This window comes from Toxotes jaculatrix, chromosome 20 (genome assembly GCF_017976425.1).
Source record: "Toxotes jaculatrix isolate fToxJac2 chromosome 20, fToxJac2.pri, whole genome shotgun sequence".
In the NCBI taxonomy this organism is placed as follows: domain Eukaryota; kingdom Metazoa; phylum Chordata; class Actinopteri; family Toxotidae; genus Toxotes; species Toxotes jaculatrix.
In genome coordinates, this window is record NC_054413.1 from 7014118 (window position 1) to 7016680 (window position 2563).

The following is a 2563-nucleotide window of genomic DNA, read 5'->3' on the forward strand; positions in this document are numbered from 1 at the left end:
ATGAGCTAGACCCAAATTTACATCCTAGGCTAAGTTACTGTGTTAATCACAAATTCCAATAATTTTTTCCCATGACAGACATTGAACTAACAAAATGAAACTTTCGCAGTGTTCGTCAACAAGAATTTTATTTTGAAAGCACGTAAACGGAAGCTATTTCGGTTTCATTGTGGCTGACTTGACTGCCTTGAAGCAGGCAGCGTCTTGTTACAGTTTGAAGTCTAAAATTAGGGAGGCACCCCAACTGCAAATGACGCAAGAAGGCTAAACTGGACAGTCTACTCGTCTCTGTGTCAATGGTAACAGGACTCAGGACCATGGAAACGTCCCTTACAACTTTGCTGTTGTTGATGACATGCAGGGTATTTTTAGCCGTTGTTGTCATCTTTCCGTAGCTGCCCGGCTGCGGCGTTCAGTATAAAGGACTCTTTCAAAATGCAGTTGTACAACAGTGTGCTGACACACTACCCGAGGTCGTCGCGCAAAGTTACAATAACTTTAACGACTGGATCTGAGCGATTGAACGGAACAGCAGCAAGTTCCTCTGATCCTGAGCAGCCAGGATTTGCTCAAGCAGACACAACTTCAGCGACCAACGGGGATCCGGTGAGGGAGACTGCTTCTTCCGCAAACATGCCTGCCTTTTCATGTTACGAAGCTTCATCTATGAGGCCAATTTACTTCACGTCGACCGCTGAAATATTAATCCGCAGACCCGACGGAGTGGAGAGGTCTGTGCCTGTCCACATTGTGAGGGAGTCCAAAAGCAAACCTCCTTCTCCCAGCTCTCATAATGAGGAAAGCATCCTCTGTAATGACTCTGATGTGATAGTGGACTTCATAGATCATCTGAGAAATGGGACAGATGAGCTTTTCCCTGACTGTCCAGAGCTGGTTGGAAATAACCTTTTCACCAGTAATAACATTTGTAGACCCAGAGTAGAAGAATACCAGAGGATGGTGGTTGATACAAGTGAGGATGATACAGTGTCCGTGACTAATACCCCCTTTAGAAGCAATGGATGGGCGTCAGTACATGAAGAAGAGCCTGTCCCCTCCAGGGCAGCTCAGCCTGGAGACCTCATAAAGGAAGATTTTAGTGATATGAGCAGTGGCAAAGCTGCTCCAGCGTCAGATGAGAGACGGCCTTTTGAGCTCAGCGTCCTCCAGGAGTCTCCTCCACAGAGATGCCAAGAGAGAGGGGATATCAACGATAAGGTCACCCAGTACCTGGCTGAAGTGGAGAAACAAAACAAGTACCTCCAGGAGAGGAGTAAATACAGGTACCACATCATTCCAGATGGCAACTGTCTGTACAGAGCTGTGTGCAAAGCCACGTACGGGGACCAGGCGAGGCACGGGGAGCTCAGGGAGCAGACAGTCCACCACATCGCTGACCACTTGGATGAGTTTAACCCCATCATCGAAGGGGATGTAGGAGAGTTTCTGATTAACGCCGCCCAGGACGGAGCCTGGGCCGGGTACCCCGAGCTTCTCGCCATGAGCCAGATGCTGAACGTCAACATCCACCTGACAACAGGGGGGAGCTCGGAGAGCCCCACTGTCTCCACCATGGTGCACTATCTCGGGGAGGAGGATGCTTCTAAAGCTGCCATCTGGCTGAGTTGGCTCAGCAACGGTCACTACGACGTCCTCTTGGACAGGTGTCTCCCCAACCCGGAGTACGAAGACTGGTGCAGACACTCGCAGATGCAGAGGAAAAGAGATGAGGAACTGGCAAAGTCAATGGCTGCCTCATTATCCAAAATGTACATTGAGCAAAATGGATCTGCGTGAAAGAAATATGTCGCGAGTTAAAGGGCGCACACTGTTACAGACGAGTGCAGAACTGTTTTTTTTTTAATTCTGCTTGGTTCCTACATACTTTAAAGGATTTTTATAAGATTTATATTGTGACAGAAAGGAAGTGCAGTGCACATACTTAAGATTTTGGATATGTAAACAATGACAAATTAGTGCCAGTTGTTTCTGAAAGTGTGTGAGCCTGTTCTTCTTGATAGTGTGGGTTATGTTAACATGAGTGAAAATACTTTTAATACTGTTACTGTACATATAAGTGCTTTTGAGTCCATAGTATTTATTTGCCTTTTATTGGCAGACCAGTTATTTTTCTATGATGCCTTTGCTTTTTACGCCAGCGTCACATATTTTCAAAGACCGAGAGACCTGGTTCGCTTGGTTTGTTTAATATCTCTTCAGCTACTCTCTTTTGCACAAAAGTCCTGTCAGACTAGTTCAGAGAGTTTACTTTGTGTCTGTGAGAACAATTCAAGGATTGTTGTTGTTTTTTTTTTCTATTATTACAGTTCTTTTTAGGAAGTTGACAAAATATTTCAAAATAAAGTTTTGAAAAAAAAAAGATTTGCATTGATTTTATATTTAGATTACATGTTCATTGCTTGATTATCTGTCCCTTGGCTACATTTCCACAGAAATTGTTATTCAGTATCGCACTGATAATGTCAGGTATGTTATCTCAGGTGTAGGATTGTACATAACCGTAATGGAGTCCATCTATTAAATTGCAGGCCAGATGACGTCA

The 2563-nt window shown here is 44.7% G+C and overlaps 1 protein-coding gene across 1 annotated transcript; it reads left to right on the forward strand.

Moving 5' to 3' along the window:
* The first annotated feature begins 218 nt into the window (after window positions 1–218).
* Window positions 219–2340, forward strand: LOC121200180 (OTU domain-containing protein 1). The gene has a single exon (XM_041065270.1). It carries the CDS (start codon window positions 436–438, stop codon window positions 1795–1797), a length of 1362 nt encoding a protein of 453 aa, XP_040921204.1. The 5' UTR covers window positions 219–435; the 3' UTR covers window positions 1798–2340.
* Window positions 2341–2563: the final 223 nt, after the last annotated feature.